The sequence below is a fragment of the Tachysurus fulvidraco genome, chromosome 4 (assembly GCF_022655615.1).
Source record: "Tachysurus fulvidraco isolate hzauxx_2018 chromosome 4, HZAU_PFXX_2.0, whole genome shotgun sequence".
In the NCBI taxonomy this organism is placed as follows: domain Eukaryota; kingdom Metazoa; phylum Chordata; class Actinopteri; order Siluriformes; family Bagridae; genus Tachysurus; species Tachysurus fulvidraco.
In genome coordinates this window covers 12,608,725-12,623,708 of record NC_062521.1, presented here as the reverse complement: position 1 = coordinate 12,623,708, position 14,984 = coordinate 12,608,725, and the positions used below count along the sequence as shown (strand labels likewise).

Here is a 14,984-nt window from a genome sequence, read left to right as displayed (position 1 = left end):
CTTGACTGGGTCATGAGTGGCTTGGTTTTGTTCAGATTGAGGTAAAATGCTGTCTACTCATGAGTAACCACCACAAAGCCACAAATTTCAAGCCCCAGTGATAACTGCATCATATGTATTACAGCAAGCAGTGTTTTCAAACATTTTGTATATTTGGCCAATATTATAGTGTCTAGTATCACAATGAGTTCACATCATGTTATATAACAATTTTAGCAGTACATTACCCATAAGAGCATACTGTAGCTTATAAGATAATATCTGGATAATTATTGAAATCCAATTTGCAGAAATACACTGCCATGATGCAATGATTCAGTTGCAAAATTTCAATACAATAATAAGTAAATAAATAACAGACGTAGCATAACTGATATCCTGGTGCTCAGTGAAGATATGGTCCATTAGTCTAAGCACCAGAAAATTTGTTTCTGATTAGGAAAAGAAACTATTGACTGCATTACAGTATCACTGCATCACTGTCAAAGACATTGGATCATTCTATGCATATATTAATGACATAATTAAAAGCAGAAATAACAATAAAGCAACAATACAAGGAACAAAAATCATTAGATTCTAATTTCTGTACAGTTTATAAACCCTTGCCACAACAAACGCTTGACTGGGTCATGACAAAAAGAAGCAATCATTCTTAAAGTGTTCTATAAAAAAAACAGTTATATGACTAACAGAAACTACGTTAGTTATCATACTGTATGTCAGTTATATGACTACACAGCACTTTACTTTAGCTTATGCACATTAAGTAGTGTTTATTAAGGGTGCAATGACTTTGTGTGCATTGCACTTTAAAGTTATGACTACATGCTCTGTAGAAATATCTGATTCATTAATTATGTATCTTCAGTAATTGCACTATTTGAACACAAGCTACACAACCCATAAAGTTAAAATATATAGCAAGCACTGCAGCAAAACAATGCATTTTATCCAACTTTGGAGCTTCGTTTCAAATTAAAATAAATCATGAAACCAGTATCATTTATTGTGAACCAAATTCTAAGCAGAGTGTATAGTTACACCTCTAGGACTTATTTGTGTAAAAGAAGCGTGACTCTGACCGTTTTCTCAAACCCCATGTATGGCACGTTACATCGGACTGCAGCATCCTCTGTGTGCTTGCAGTCTTCATCAGTAATGTTCTTATAGCGACAGTTCCACAGAGAACGCTCATGACCTGTGCACTGGACCTCATTCATGTAGATTGGACCTATGCCTGTAACACACACATACACACACACAATCTCGGAAACATTATGCAAACTATTGAACAGGAAAGGCTTTGATTTACATTTCCAAGCATTTGCTTGCTGTATTTATTCCAGGTTTCTCCATCACACCTTGTCCCATTCGAGCTCCAGTAAGGGCCTCCTTAGCGGATCCATAGCCCAGTTCTCTGCACACCACGCTGGCAGTCTGCATGTTCCAGCGATCATCACACACCGTCCCCCATTCACTGCCCTTCAGCACCTCTACACGGCCCTCTCCTATCTTTGCCCCACCTTTTAGACGCACTGTTGCCTGAACAAAAGAAAACAATTATTAAGAATAGTCATGCAGGCTAGAATACATAGGTTATACACACATCATATTACCGAGGATTTGACTGGTTTCTTGATGGCACGATTTTGCGCATATTCCGGTCCAGGCACACAGCTGACAACAGCAGGCATGCCACCTTGGCATGTGTCCGTGGTATTGACTAGGTTGAACTCCAGAGGACAGGCAGCTAGGTGAACCTCTGTGCCTAAACAAGCCACAGAGTGAACCAGGAAATGATTCTTCTGCCGCTCTGCATACAGTCTAACATAGAGATGGATAATGAGGACATGTGTCTGTGCGAAATATTACTCTGTTAAAATGTTCACAATTTAGTAAAATAGTATCATGTACAACTAAAAATATATTTTTTTTCTTCCATTTTATTCAGTCTCTTTGGAGCAAACTCTAGTCTAAAAAACTAAAACAGTTGAAATAAACAACTTTTTTGTCGCAACAAAAATGCAAACATCTGTAAACATTCTCAGCAGCTGCACAAGGATAATGATGGTCAATATCCCCATTAACCCCGTTTTTACCAAGTTTACCTTTTTTCTGTGGCCGAGTTGCCAGGTTTAGACTTAAAGCTAACTTTAGTTTTGGCTTTAGCTTTGGCTTCTTGCCTGCAATGCAAACACCCATTAAGTCTGAAAACATTCACATTTCCATTCTAACTCTAACATGCATATGTAAATCTACATGTTACGGGTACATGGGAAAGGTGGTTAAAAAAAGAAAAGGTTCAGCATCTATGCCATAAGTATGTGGACACCTGAACAATCATACCAATATGAACGTATTTAATGTCCCAATCAAGATTTATTCCCCACTTTGCTGTACTTATAACCTTTCTTAAATCTTCTGTAAGGAATTCCACTAGCTTTTGGAGAGCCTCAAGATCATTACTGAGGTCCAGTGTGGATGTTGCTTGAGGATGCCTGGGGCACAGACACATGCCTGTTCATGCTGAGAGTGATAGACCCAGACATTGCAGTTCTTCCACTCCTTCCTTGGCACTTTATGCCTTTCTGGAGCTTGTGTGTCCACATTCTTTCAGTCATATAGTTTATCAGTATACATAGTTATACATGAGATGCAGCTGTAGTACACATGCAGAAACATTGACATTAAAATAGATAAACAGCTCTTGAAACAAGTGTCACTTAAAGGTACCATCATGGTGTGTAATATCTTAAAATAATAGATACATACATTAGTAGAAAGTGTTATTAGAATAGTTAGTAAATAGTAGTAATGAAACTGAGTTGCTTTATGATGATGTCATGAGTAACCAAACCCTCTTATTTATCTCTCTCAGTTTCCTTATGTTTTTTTGGCATAGGCATAGCTTTAAATTTTTGCAATAGAACAAACAGATGGGAACGTTTTCCATTGGGTCATTTATCCCTGTGCCATTCTCTCCATTCCTACTCTGTCATTCCCATCTATATTTATTCTCTCTCACTATAATCACCAGGCCCATGTGACTTTCTCTGTTTTCCTTTAAAACCAGTACACAGAGATTTTATCTTTAGCCCTTAAATCAATATAGGTTATGATTTTCATGCTTCAGACATCACTCAATAATTATATTAGAGATATCTGAAATCAGAAATGTTAAGATGACCAACACAGAAAATTTGAAATAAAACTTCTACATTACTTATAAATTAGGTGTAAGAGACCATAACTGTCCTCATAGTATCAGGAACCTCATAGTGCCTCTTACTAAGCGACTATAAGGATTGTACCTTCCTAGATTATCTGTCATCCATCTACAGGTCTATGTAGGTATACTATTTTCTTATGCATCATGTATTTTAGGTGCTTGGCTCCATTATTTAATAAAGCCTACTATTACTGTCACATATCCTGCTAATTATTTGAGACAAATTAATTAAACCCAACCCAAAATGACAATAAACATGTGACAGAGACCAGAGACAACCACAATCAGTGTGGATGTAAGTCTACACCTTTATGATGAAATGGGAGAAGGTTTAGAGACTACTTTTATTGCTGTAAGATGCTGTAAAGGGCAATCAGGCATGGTTAACATTGGACAAAGGTTTCTTTAAGAAACAAACAAAACAAAAGCACGTGCATTAGCCTTAATTATCCATTAGATAATTAAGCAATTAATTGAAAACAAGGTTCATGCTAAAGCAAAGTGATGTGTTAGTTAGAAAGTGACTACCACTAAAGATGAGTCTCTACAAGAAACAATACATTAGAGACCTCTAGGGGGAGAGCACTGCAGGTTTCTCCCCCTTAGATGGTACCTGTTTGCTTTTACTCGAATTTTGACTTTTTGTTCAGCGGATCTCTTTCTTAGATTTCTGGAAGGAAGGGATTGCCACGTGGACATAGACACACACAGAAAGACACAAAGACATACATACACTCGTTGTGTACATGGATGTGTAATATTATCTTGGCTGATGCGCATCCTACAAATGTCACCATTCTCATGAAGAAAGTTATAACTATTAATATTATTTAAATTTGACATAGCCTGTTATGAGAATGACCAGTTTACATTATTATTCTTAGTATGATTTAAAACTATTTGAAATATCATCTTAATAATTTAATAATTACTATTACACTCGTCACATTTTCCAAGAGACAGCAGCACACTAGTGTGTCGGACGTGTTTTGATTTCAAAGAATGAGGTAGTGTGTGTTATGTATTAAAGCGGTGTGCTTTGCATATTTCTCCAACATCAGACATTCCACAGTACTAACAGGGTTCCATTTACCGGCTCCAAAAATATCCTAGAAACTGTAAAAGCTCCTGTGGGGAAGTAGAAATCCCATAATATACTGCACAAGTGGGTATAGTGTAAAGGAAGCTCCATAATTATCAACATCCTTGGTGAAAATGGCTATGATATATCCAACATTTCATGTCTATTTGCATGAAAAACTTGATTGATTGTTGATTGTAACCTCTAGAAAATAGTACACTAATCCACAACTGCCTTTAATATTGCATTTACATACATTTAACATCGGCTTCAGAATTATTGCCCCCTTTGGTACCTTTTTAAAAAAGGTTCAGGAAATGTTTTTGTAACTAAGATATTGCTGAACATATGATTCTAACCTTTCCTTAATGTATTTGTATTATTCTAAACATCCTTCCCATGTTAATGAACAATTAAAAGACTTTGGCCTCTGTGTTACCTTATATATATATACAACAGGAAATTATAGGTGACTGATTAAGGGTTCTTATTATTGTACATGCTGCTAAACTTAGAATTTAAATGCAAACATTTACATTTTTCTATCTATTTACATTTTTAAAATGTTTAAGTACTTCTAAATTTTACTCATATATTCAGAGATTAAGCTAATCAACCAACCTAATCAGTTTTTTTTTCTTTTGTCTTTTCTTTTTTCTTTTTATAAAAAACCCCTCTTTACCAACAGAGAATATTTCTGAAGCTGTGGAATATGAAATTTTGTGGATTTGTGGAAAACTGAAATTTCTTAAGGTAAAACTTAACTCACATGCAGTTAGACTTAAAAAATGTATGTGTGTTTGTGTGCGTGTGTGTTTCCTTGTAAATTTTTGGTAGTGGTGTTGGATCTTTTGTGTGGTTGTGTACTTGTTTGTGACAGTGTGTGGGGAAAGGGGGATGGCTTGATGGCTGACGCTGAACTTTGGTGAAACAGAGATCTCTAAAAGTCAGACATTCCATCTAATATTCTGTTTAAAAAAGGTACTCCATTTGTTAATGACACAAGAACAGCCATTTTTTTATATTCAATCTTAAAGAAATAAAAGTATTCATTTTTTGGAGAAAAAAGCAAATACTACTTTCTGCAAGCATCCTCTTAATAAAGCAAAATCTAAGCTCATACACTTCAAATATAAAGAACTACTATGGCTATGGTAGTTTGTGTTAATGTATACTCGTAGATAGAGTTCCCCCTTCCCTTAGACAACATAATGAACCATTGACTCAAGTCATTTCACTCTTAAACCTGTGCACTAACATACTGCTCTCTGTGTTTTTGTGCAAACAGCAAACAGACTTGCATGTCTATGAGTACCAGTACTGTCTGTAGGGCATGAAAATGTAACATATTCAATCCATATATGCTGTGTGTGCATGGTGTTTACTTGTCTGTGTGTATTCTGTGTGTATGTACTATATGGAGCAAAAGTGAAGCAACATTGCGCATCCTATCAGATGCAGGCCAGTCTTGGCCAGCTAACACACAGGTGTGATTCATTATTTCCATTTCTCAGCATGCCTCTGTGTGGGCAGAGATTGTGATCTGGGAAGCTAAATAACTGCCTCCAAAGTGACCACATAAAACTAAATCTTTCCATGGACACTCACTTGTAGAAGTTCTTGTTGACCTTCCTCTCATGGGGGAAACCCATCATTCCACAGACAACTCTTGAGTTTTTAGGTGTCCATCCGTTATCACAGATTTGGGCCCAGCTCTCTTTATACCTCACTTCCACCACTCCCTCTATCACTGGCAGACGCTTGCTTGACACCACCGGCCGGAGACGCACCTCCTCCACATTCCTTTCATCTACCTGCACCTGAGAGCCAGACAAAAAGCAGCCAAACACGAAGGAAACCAGTAAGAGAAAATATTGGCAAGAGAGACAAGGCTGTAAAATTTCAAAACAAGACACAGAGAGCTGAAGATTCAGTCAGGGAAAGGTCAATTTAAGCAAATTTTTCACAGATGTCCGTGTTGAGGGGTAAATGGAAAGCCAGTAGCAGACATCAAATAATCAGAAAATCATGGTGTAGAAGTAGGCCACAAAATGCTTTCCGCAGAAAAGTTAAGAAATTCAAGGACTGTAATATAGTTAGAATATGAATCTTTTTTCTTTTCTTTCTTTCTTTCTTCCTTTCTTTCTTTCTTTCTTTCTTTCTTTCTTTCTTATTTATTTATTTATTTATCTATCTATCTATCTATCTATTTATTTATTTATATAAGAAAGTTTAATTACCCAAGCATTTAGCATTAGGTTTTATTCATTCACTGATACATAGAAATATAGTTTATTTTGTGTAGATGAGACAGTTTGGTACGGACTCTACCTCTATGATGTTGGAGTCAACAAATCCTGGCAGCCTCTCATCCTTACAGATCACTCCAGCATCTTCATCATGAGTACAATCACTGTTGCCCCATCCACGTGACTTACACACTGATATACTTCTCTCACTGCCACTGCACTGCACGTTATCTAACCAGATCTTACCTGAAACACACACACAATATGAGGCAGTTGAAAAAAAGTGCCCTGATTGCAATTTTTGAGAGGTTAAATTAGCATGCCATGTATTGTTACCTGTGCCTTTGCCGTATTTGGCACTGTGGGCCCAGCCTGTAGCAGAGACAAACCCGAGCTGGCGACAGAGCACATGAGCATTGGCCAGTGAGAAGTCATCATCACAGATGGTTCCCCATTCACCCTTATAGAAAACCTCAATTCTGCCCTCATTATGCTTTCGTGGATGACCAGTAAGTCGGAACTTCAGATGCTCGGGTGACTTGACTCTTGGGGTGGTACTTGGGCGCACAGTGGACGCTGTCTGAGCAAAGCATGATGAAACCATGATGAAACAAATGGCAAGAAAGAAGAAGATTATGTGTCTCCACCACTGAGACTGCTCCATAGCTGGATCTGCAGAGAAGAAAGGTGAAAAAGAACTCTGATGAAATGCTGTACAGATGCATGGATATCGAATATGTCTGTCTGAGAGGATGCTTGAGGGCCTGATGTGAACCAGCTGTCTAGAAAAGACAAAACAAGGTGGCCAAAGGGTTGAGCCACTAACACTGTGCATACTGTATATACACATACAAGTCCTGTATATACTGTAGTTGTGTTTTCATGACTATTTGTTGAAGTAAATAAGGCAGATCCAGCTTCTCACTAAGGCCTCATTTTTAACAGGCATTTGGGAATAATGTCTAACCTTCGATCTTTCACCTGACTGACCCGGGATGCTTGAAGCATAGTTCAAAATACAAGGCATATTTTTCACTAGTCTGAGCTTGAAACAACAATGACTACACAGTCAGTGTTGCAAGTCCAGCAGTGCTGTGAGAAAACCAAAAGGATAGTCCTTGCATATTTGCATGGTCAATCAGACATGATGAATTCTATAAAATATACATATATATTATAACAATTCCTTAAATTTATTACAATTATTTTTTGTTCAATAAATCAGGACTTCTTAAACATTTTGCAGCCAGGGATACCATTTTTAATAGGCTATACATTTCTATATTTGACACTATTTAATGAACTAGTGAATATAATCCAACATTAGAAATAAAAAGGTACCATTATATATACTGGCACCGGTAGCATGCTGTATTTCTGAACTTTAGATTTAGATTAAACCTATTCAAGTTAAGTGATCATTAAATAATGACTTTAACACAAATACTTTAGACAGTAGTTTTAGACACTGCAATGTAAATTGTTACTATTTACTGTATAACTTATTGCTTGATATTTGCTTGGTGCTTGACAGATAATAAAGTCCATAGAGAACCATAGTGAAATCCAGGGAGATATTTGCAGACTTTAAATAAATAGCACATTTATGGCTTTGTATTCTGGCCCTGGATTTTAAAATAATGAAGAAACATCATTATCTCCTGTTATAGCTTACCACCAGTTGGGACAAACCAATACTTAATGGTAACTTGTAGAAAAAAACCTGGTCTGTGGCCAATTATCTTCCCTTCCAGTGCTTTTGCTATAATTAAGAAATATTAGATCTTACTGGATTTAAAGACATTTTGCCTTCATTTTGCTCACTTAATAGCATGTAGCAGGTAATGATACTAAAATTATGTCCCTTCTATTATTACAAATTAATTGCAAGCGCCTCTTTGCTTTTTGTATAGCATATGGCCACAGTTGCTTCTACAGAACTGCTAGCTAACATAACACATCATGGTGGATTGTGTTTAAAAAAGGTCTTAGTTCAAATGAAAATGTCAAACACATCATAAGCCTTCTAGCATTGCAGACCCCTACAAATTCTGCATACACTGAATGCACAAAACTGCACATGATATCTTTAACAATGCTACATGGAGCCCTATAAAAATATAAACTGATTGAAAGACATGCTACAGACTTTATCTCTATGTCTATCATACATTAAATCTGATAAATAATCTCTTCAAAGTTTTTAGAATTCTTTCAAAATTGCCACATTTCAACAGCAGCAGGCCCAGAGGTTTACATTTCACAACTATATCTGACAGAAAAGTGGTCTGCCAGAGTGGATACTTACAGTAGATTATGAGATTGACTGGCAGGGCACCATGGGCCTAGTGGTGCATGAGTCAAATCCAGAGTCTACTTGATATGACCACTTGTAATGCTTTTGGTTGGGTTGACTTTTGTCACCATTTTTACTGAATTATGTTTTTTATGGATGGATTTCAACCCCTGTTGTTGAAATTTCTCTACACTCACCATGACATAACTATAAGCCCCTCATGAGGCAGTTAGGGCAAAAAAAGGACAGACATATAGTGCATGTTACTTCAGCAGACAACAATTACAGAGGTCTTCAAGCTAACACGATGGACTAGTAAGAGATCAATTTGTACTTTCATACAGTTTATTTGATGAAATATGGAAGCTGCTTTAGGTGTACTGTGTGCACCTAATATGAGAAACCATCCAAACTGAAACACAGCAAACACACAACTAATCACTTTATTGAGTTTACTGACTGTTATTACAATTTAGAGAATAACATATCTGACCAAGAAATCAGAGGACACATCCCAGGACCCTCAGCAGTTAGCATGATGAGGGATGTTTAAATCAGTGGTTAATACTATGTAACTAACAATGAAAAAATATATACCTTAAGGTTTATTTAACTGTCCCAAAAAAACCGAAAGAAAAAAGTTGAATAAAACTTTTCAAATGAGGTCAATTTCAAGCGACTGAAGAAAAAAAATGAAGTCACTACAAATGCAATGAGACATACATGTAGAAGTCTACGTGTCGACCAGCCCCGATTCTCTCATCACAGCCTTAAATACCGTCAAAACAAACTCGCGGAGCAACAAAACATATAGGAAATTAATTAAAAGGACAATATCTAACATTGGCACCTACCTTTTTTTTTTGTTGGAAAAAAAAAGCTTATCGATATCTTTCCGTTTTGCTTCGATGACCTGAAGACTTTTTTTTTTTTTTTTTAACTGTTTAACACAATGGAAAAAGGCTATAAAATGGCTTAGATCGCTGAAGACTCGACATAGCTACTGCAAAGAGCGAACTGAAAGAATAAATGTGCTAGAGAATGAGAGAGGGGGGGGAGAGAGAGAGAGAGAGAGAGAGAGAGAGAGAGAGAGAGAGAGAGAGAGAGAGAGAGAGAGAGAGAGGGAGGAGTTGAGACAGCTGGCAAGTTTCTTCAGAAAACACACACTGGACCTTTCACTGTTAAGGAGCGTTTTTCCATGTTTCCGTCTGCGTGCCTGGAGTCGCGTCCTTAAAGCTCCAAGCTGTAGCGGTTCTTCTGAGACTCGTGTGTCTCTGCATGCAGCAATAACAATGGCGTTTCAGATAATCAATTGCCTTCATGAACTGAGTAAATACACCGAGCCATGTACAGGATTGAAATATTTGTATTATAAAAGTAGATAACAAACAGTACAACGGTGGGTCTCAATACATTCCCTGTAAATCACCTTTCAAGATCATATCTGATGGCAATCAATGTCATTTGAACAGCTTTGTCAGAGGATTGTCTTTTATTTAGGCACTTTTCATGACATACAGCATACTGTAGGACATACAGAAGAAACTGTTTAATATATATTTATGATGTTATAATTAAATGTACCAAAAAGGTTGGGGGGAAAAAAACATTCTTACAGTTGTACTGTGAGGTAAAAGGAAAACAGTATTGGCCCACAATCCCTGTCAAGACCTTGTCTTTGATTAGTCCGGAGATAGTTGAAGGTCCAAACTTCTATGAAATTCTTTAATACACACTAGAAATGCATGAAAATTTGCTCCCTAGGAGGCAAGGTACATCTACCTCCATTTACAGACTAGATATGTAAAAGTTGATGGACCATGTTTCCTTCATGTAATATTTTTACTGTGTATAGCCCTTTATGTTTCCTTTGTAAAATAAGTTGTTCAATTAAAAAAACATCATTCTGCCTGTATTTTATATTTATAAATCTACAGAAAAATACATGTCTAAAACACTATATGTAATTTAACAATTTCTTGAAATGCATATATATAATTGTGAAAAAATATGATAGAAGGATGTAAAGATGGCTTCTGAACCTACAGAAACGTGTGCCTACACAATACACAGGAAAAGTACTGACTGCCCTGACTTGGTCTCTAATCATATTACATATGGGAATTCCATCACGCCTTTGGACATTATTAATTGAAATGCTTAAAACATTTACAAAATATTACATAGCATGCTCTCTAGTGTGTGTATCCTTATATATCATGGCTCATAAGGGTTTGTTTGTTGTACGATCCAAAATAATAAGTCAAAAGCTAAATGTTTTACCTGAGCCAATACCCTGGGATCAGAGCTATAGTAAGGGCTATCCATTATAAAACTAACAGATGACCTAATTACACAGCCACTATATTACACAATGTCCATTGATAATATATGCATCGTTACTTTTGCTCATGGGATAATAACCAGAGTGTCAAGGTGTCTGTGGTGAAACCCCTGAGTTACTGAGAATTTTGGTAGTACTCTTCAGATGACGGCAATGATCAAGATGAGTTCAACAGTTCCAACAGCGCCCCAACAGCACCAAAGTAGCCCTTTGGAAAGAACACAGAATGAACAGTCACTTATCCAGAAGCAACATAATCTTTTAGTGTTTCTGTATGATTTGTCCTACAACACACACACACCTCGTGTCTGAGGAAAAGAGCTTTGAGCTGTCCATTACTCCAGTAGTCCAACGCATACGCCAGTAGCTTCATGGATAGTGTGTTCACCCGCAAGAAGTTCCCAACAAACACCACTCTCTCAATGCTCTAAATCAGAAACATTTATCAAACATCCTCGGAACAGAGTTCACTGAACAATTCAAACTCATGGTACAGCTGCATTGACCCTGGTCACTCATAGCCCTGTACAATGCTGCTTGATCCAGATTCCACAAGGCAGCACCGTAAAGAGGCTGAGAGACAAGGGAAATTTGACTAAAAAACATTAAGCAGAAACATTTATTTACATGTAGCAGTGTGGCCCATACCTCATTTTGTGCACACATGCGTGTGATTGAACCAATGTTGTTTGTGATGGTGACAAGTGTGGCTCTAGCCAAATCCTCTTTTGAGACAGAATCACGCTTTTCTTTGGACATCATGCTCCCAAAACTAAAAAATATGCAAATAAACTTATACACCTCTTTATGTTGCATGTTTGCCATTTATATAACATCATGACTTTAACACAAAAGATGTCATATTTTATCAGGAGGCATCTCATTTTATAGAACTATCAAATTCTTAATTTGAAGCTATGGCTGTGTGTTTGTGATGTGCTGGGTTTTGCACGTACCTAGAAGCAACGGCCCATCCTGGCAAGCCAAATCTCTCATAGTCACCCCCATAAATATCTTTGACCAGTTTATCCACACAAGTGCTTTCCCCCCTTGAAGCCATTTCCAACGCCTCTTCAAAAGTTGAGCAGCCAGTGAGCAAGCAACACAGTCCAAGGAAAGTACCACCACCCAAACTAAGAAAAGTGACAAACAAATAAGCAAATGGATTCTACAGTCCCCAGTAATCTATAATCTGACTCTACTGATCACATCAACTGATGACACTCAATGTAATTAAATAATGTCTTATTATGTATTTAATGAACTGTACCTCATTTTAAACCCTGACTGACCTGGTACCAGTGACTCTTTTGTAGTTGTCTTTGGAATAGACCGCCAGTATGCTGACCCCTGAGCCGATGTTAACCAAGAGCAGAGGGTAAGGGTTTTCCAGATTGTAGGCTTTCTGTTCACACTGCTCCGTGCCGGTGGGGTTTTCATAGTAGTAACATTCAGCAGGCCCACATGAGACCACTGAGTCAATATAAAGGACACCCTTAATCAGACAGTCAAACTCGTCCAGCTTCAGAAGCTGCAGGTCTGCCATCTTAGAAAGAAGAACCAGGGCAGGTGCCAATTTAATGAAACATAATATACTGGCAAACAAATCTCAACACTAAAATCTATGTTTGTAGGCATGTGATTTAAATAAATCAGGCAAGTACACACTGTTCGGAAATCAGCCTCAAACTTGTATGCGCCCCCACCAGTGGCACAGAGGGTGGTATGCAGGCTGGAAAAATGCTTGTCTCTGGCCATTTGCAGGAAAGCAGGAAGATCTTGTGTGGGAAAGCGAATGAAATGTAAACTGCCCCTACGCCCCCACAGGGTCAGGTCGGGCAGTTCGAGGTGCACATCTCGGATGCCCGTTTTGCCATAGGCTGTGTTTGAGGTGAGGTAATGGCGGATACTTTTCAGACTTTCAACCTCCTCCTGCTCTTCTTCTGCTGTAATGTCTTTGGGCTCGAAGTAAACCAGCTTTACCAAAGTACCACCTATGTCCATGCCAAACCACGGGAAAGCTATGAAACAAAATAAAACAACAGAGTTCATTTTCTATGGTTGACAAAACTGCATATCCTCCCCACTGATTTATCCATGTGCCCTATAGCTTTAGGGATAATATAATCTGCCGAAACACGTTGATATTGATATACAGTGCAATGTAGACATTTAGTATTCATTATAGATGACCTTTAACTAACACGTTATAATGAGTATCATAACAGTAAACGTAGATATTAGGTACGTTGTGGGCGTGGCACCACATATACATTATACTATAAAAAAATAATTTATATCGAGAAAAATATGACTTTCATTAGGATTACACAAAACAACGTTATATAGTGAGCCGAACCTGTAACTTTATGTTTATTGTGAGAAATAACACCCCGATGCTGTGTAGCTAGCTTGCTAATGCTAGAGCCAAAACGGGAACACGTACGCGGCCTGTTTTTCTTCAGCGAGTCGATCCTCTGTCTCCCCGACCTCGAGTACGACACTCGACGCTCTCGGTGAGCGCCTCCTGCGGCAGGACTGCGCTCCATATCCACTGTAGCGGTACCAGGCACTTCGGCCCTGTGATGGAGCGGCTGTGTCTCCTTATCGTTAGCCTCACTGTCACAGACATAACCGTTCAGCTCCATGACAGAGACGCGCCCGCTTTTCGTAGCCTTTAAACGTACGACTATAGAATTCAAATCGGACAAATTCTCATTCTGTTCGGAGAATTGTCCATTAATATTCTCGAACTGCGTGTCCAGCTGAATTCACGTCTCTGTTTACAACACAAGCATGAGACGCATGATTGGTCACTGGAAGTGTGCGTCATGGCAGACGAATTTGCGACGGACCAATCATCACTCGGGATAGCTGAACTGAGTTAGAGCCAGAAAAGAGATCTTTGTTTGAAAAAATGAAGGCTTTTAAAAAAAGACATAACTGTAACAAATACGATTAAAAAAAAGACAGGAAAATAAATAAATAAATAATCGAACGGAAGGGATTTACTCTTAGTCATAACCCTTCTAACCATCTTTCTGTAATGAATTTTACACTCACAAATTAGTTTATAATCTGGCTTAGCAGCTTGGTTAAGTACATCCTACCTCAATGGTCAATAAAAGTCCTGGTGACCAGAACTGATTAGTTAATAGACCCCTTAAGAGAATGGGTCTGAGACCAAAAATATTACATCTGATGTTAGGTAAGGAGACTCACAGGTTAAAGTTAAAGATGCCAGTTACGCATCAGTCAAGACCATATATCTCATCTGTGTTAGTTATCAGGCAACATCCTCTTTCACTCACGGTTCAATGGAATAGGAAGCAAATGGTTTCTGTCCTCAGAGCTGCTACACTGTGCAGCTGGTAAATCAAAATCTTGCTCAATACAAAAAAAAAAGCGTTTTCATTGTGGAAAGCATATTCCTGTATACGCAAATTCCCACAGGCATATGCATGCAATGTAGCTTTACAACACATTCTGCTGTTTGAATTTAGGCAACTCTTCTTGCATTGTATGTATATTTTCCAGTAGTGGATAGTGATTTCCTGACAATGGAACCCAGTAAAATATTCTGTTGATTGTTGTTGTACTGTGTACTAGTTGATTGAACAGTCACCGCTAATATTTTCCCCAGATACCATTTTATTTATTTATCATGTTTTCTTTGCTTACAATTATTTGTCTGTTGTTATGGAGCTTGTCAGTTATCCTCTAAAACATCCATTAGTAAGAAAAAAAAACCCCCAAAACCTCTAAACAAATATTTATGCAAT

The 14,984-nt window shown here is 37.7% G+C and overlaps 2 protein-coding genes across 6 annotated transcripts in view; both read right to left on the bottom strand.

Moving 5' to 3' along the window:
- The window catches only part of loxl3b (lysyl oxidase-like 3b), a 14,835-nt gene extending 4,936 nt beyond the window's left edge, over positions 1 to 9,899 (bottom strand). For 2 of the 4 annotated variants that reach the window (XM_027142051.2, XM_047812036.1), the window contains exons 1-9: positions 9,713 to 9,899; positions 6,899 to 7,234; positions 6,645 to 6,808; positions 5,922 to 6,133; positions 3,846 to 3,902; positions 2,112 to 2,186; positions 1,620 to 1,827; positions 1,365 to 1,545; positions 1,086 to 1,240 (exon numbers count right to left, since the gene is read on the bottom strand). In XM_027142051.2, coding sequence (XP_026997852.1) covers positions 1,086 to 1,240; positions 1,365 to 1,545; positions 1,620 to 1,827; positions 2,112 to 2,186; positions 3,846 to 3,902; positions 5,922 to 6,133; positions 6,645 to 6,808; positions 6,899 to 7,226 — 1,380 coding nt within the window. In that variant the 5' untranslated portion in view covers positions 7,227 to 7,234; positions 9,713 to 9,899. Of the gene's footprint in view, positions 1 to 1,085; positions 1,241 to 1,364; positions 1,546 to 1,619; positions 1,828 to 2,111; positions 2,187 to 3,845; positions 3,903 to 5,921; positions 6,134 to 6,644; positions 6,809 to 6,898; positions 7,237 to 9,712 lie in introns of all 4 variants that reach the window. The other 2 variants (XM_047812035.1, XM_027142049.2) reach the window with 2 other exon arrangements.
- A 309-nt stretch (positions 9,900 to 10,208) lies between these two features.
- Positions 10,209 to 14,016, bottom strand: pank2 (pantothenate kinase 2). 2 transcript variants are annotated; one of them, XM_027141979.2, is made up of 7 exons: positions 13,649 to 14,016; positions 12,871 to 13,223; positions 12,495 to 12,748; positions 12,159 to 12,335; positions 11,851 to 11,974; positions 11,504 to 11,629; positions 10,209 to 11,410 (listed from the first exon to the last, which is right to left on the bottom strand). In XM_027141979.2, exons 1-7 carry the CDS (start codon positions 13,848 to 13,850, stop codon positions 11,360 to 11,362), a joined length of 1,287 nt encoding a protein of 428 aa, XP_026997780.1. In that variant the 5' UTR covers positions 13,851 to 14,016; the 3' UTR covers positions 10,209 to 11,359. The 2 variants fall into 2 exon arrangements, with proteins under 2 accessions (XP_026997780.1, XP_026997779.1); XM_027141978.2 differs by having other exon boundaries at positions 13,562 to 14,013.
- Positions 14,017 to 14,984: the final 968 nt, after the last annotated feature.

Excerpts from the sequence above, each read along its gene's own strand:
- pank2 (XM_027141978.2), bottom strand. The coding sequence starts at position 13,850 with ATGGAGCTGAACGGTTATGTCTGTGACAGTGAGGCTAACGATAAGGAG. Across the intron at positions 12,749-12,870 it reads TTGAGGCTGATTTCCGAACA|ATGGCAGACCTGCAGCTTCT; the intron begins GTGTGTACTTGC and ends CTTCTTTCTAAG. Across the intron at positions 11,630-11,850 it reads GCATGTGTGCACAAAATGAG|AGCATTGAGAGAGTGGTGTT; the intron begins GTATGGGCCACA and ends TTTCTGATTTAG.